Below are 2221 nucleotides of genomic sequence, written 5' to 3'. Positions count from 1 at the left end.
CTAGGAGGGTCCCCTGAGAGGAGCTGCTATCTGGTCGCTGGTGAGGTCCGTTTTGTGCTCTATGGGTCTGAGCTTCATAACGCAGGTCTTCAGTGAGTACCACCAACCTCTCCATGGGTACCAGACCACACCATCGTCTGTCACAGCGCTGTAGTGTCCGTTGGGGTAGTACACACCGTTGAGATTGGCCGAGTGGCATCTAAGGAAAGCCCAGATCAATCAGAAAAACTGCTCCTAGGAAGGATAAATGCGGATTTATCCTTCATGGTGCAGCCCATACTTATTGAACCACCAGCCTCCCTTGTCCTCCTGAGCGCAGCTGCCTCTGTAGTTGTCGTTGTCTTGGTCGTAAGTGCTGAATTTCATGCCCTGGTGACCAGCCCACTTGGAATCAGGAGCCTGATAGCTTCCAGTCAAAGCATCTCCGGCGGTACCAACGTAGGCGCCGAAGGTAAGGCGGTACTGATCCTACCGCCAAAAATAAGAAAGAAGAACTTGCATAAGTTTAACTCTCTTTATTTTGACATCCAAATTTACAGCCATATTCTGATTTCTACTACAGTGGTAGCCATTCAAAATTTCCCCGCTTTCCCTGATGGGCCCTTGGCTGGCAGATACCCCATGTCACCCGGAAGTTCCAGGAGTCTCCTTGATACTGATAGTTGTTCACGGATGTCCGCGACTCGGATAAATGATCCCAGCTTTTAGACTATGCGAGGTGGTGATTTTTTAAGGTGACTGAGAGCGTGCAGCAATACAATAATTTGTGCATCATGTGGGGATTAGAACTACTTTAATTGCTCAGACAACAAGAGAAAGGGGTGTGGGTAGGAGGTTGCTTGTGAAACATGGGCAGCATATCTGTCCAAGGCAATACTCTGTTCAACCAGCGTTCCAGGCGACTGGTTGTCAAAGAGCTGATTGGATTAGTCCGAAAATAGGCGGGGGATTCAGGGGGTTCAGTAATAAGGAAGAGGATTAGGGCCACTGAAAAAATAAAAAAAAGTTAACTGATTTGTTTATTTTATCTCTGTGTAATGTGAGAAAAAAAAAATCAGAATTCTGATTAAAATTCTGAGAAAAAATTCTTAAAATCTTAAAATTCTGACTGAATTCTAGCAGCTAACAAACATGTTAGCATCAAGACGTAGCCATGTTTGTTTAAGAGACTAAACTAGCTCTCTTGTTTTATCACCTTCTGCACTTCCATTAATGAAATAGCATCAGGGACCCCTCTGGCACGTAAAAAGTTGCCTAATTCAGTCATTTTCCACCAATGTGTTTGTGGCCTTCCAAAACAACTCACATCTTTGTCAGTGAGGCTGAGTGCTTCACATCTCTGCCTTCATGGTGCCCATCTACATTAAGATCCACAATTCTGAGATTAAATTCAGAATTTTGACTTTTTTTCCATATTAAACTGAAATTATATTTAAAATTAGTTCACTTTTTTTCTTTTTTTCAGTGGGACTAATCCTCTTGCATACAATAAGCATCTCCCTGAAATGAGTTTTTGGAACTTGGGATGTCTGGGCTGGTCCTTGGCTGCTCCCCAAAACATCTAAAACATTCTTTCTGTCATGATTTGTGGACATTAAGATCTAAAAAGAGGTTTTATCTCCTGGTCAGACCCTGTAAGTCAGTGAAAGGGTGGAGTATGAGTGAAAAAATATGCTCGCCCAGGAGAAAGCCAGCGGCTGGAAGTTAGAGGTGATTTTGCTGCCATTCGACTGGCTTTTGACTGGGAAGGGCCATTTTGAATGACTGCTACTATACTGTACTGCATATCTTAAAGTCCCATTTTCCATACTTTATTTTTGCTTTTTTAAAGCAACACTGTGTAACTTTTGCACAGCAAAAAATATGAGTTATATTTCTTCAAATAAGTTAATTGGCTCTATATTCAAACAGGTAAATAAGGTTGTCTGCCAGTGCAATGAGTGTTTTGTTGGATGACATTTTTACATGTTTGTACATCACTGAGTCACTGATACAAAGTTTTACTGTGACTGCATTCTATTAGCACATCATTTCTTTAATTTTCTGTTTTATATTTTGGTTTTACTCAGTGTGTTAGTAAATTAATCCCTTGGTGAAAACTTACGATAACAAAGAAGTTACAATACTGTAAATGTTAGCAGTACCCTGTAAAAAAAAAAATAAAAATCTAGAGAAGTATTTTTTTCTTAAATTAATTGATTTGTTCTTGGACTCAGAAGGT

At 40.7% G+C, this 2221-nt stretch overlaps 1 protein-coding gene across 1 annotated transcript in view; it reads right to left on the bottom strand.

Annotated features, from left to right (window-relative positions):
• The window catches only part of LOC107094161 (fibrinogen-like protein 1), an 11597-nt gene continuing 9376 nt past the window's right edge, over positions 1-2221 (bottom strand). The window contains exons 6-7 of the mRNA XM_015389603.1: positions 281-468; positions 1-199 (exon numbers count right to left, since the gene is read on the bottom strand). Coding sequence (XP_015245089.1) covers positions 1-199; positions 281-468 — 387 coding nt within the window. The remainder of the gene's footprint in view (positions 200-280; positions 469-2221) is intronic.

The sequence above is a fragment of the Cyprinodon variegatus genome, unplaced genomic scaffold, assembly GCF_000732505.1.
Source record: "Cyprinodon variegatus isolate N-32 unplaced genomic scaffold, C_variegatus-1.0 Scaffold467, whole genome shotgun sequence".
NCBI classification, from domain to species: domain Eukaryota; kingdom Metazoa; phylum Chordata; class Actinopteri; order Cyprinodontiformes; family Cyprinodontidae; genus Cyprinodon; species Cyprinodon variegatus.
The sequence above is the reverse complement of the archived record's forward strand: the minus strand, read 5'-3'. Positions and strand labels throughout refer to the sequence as shown.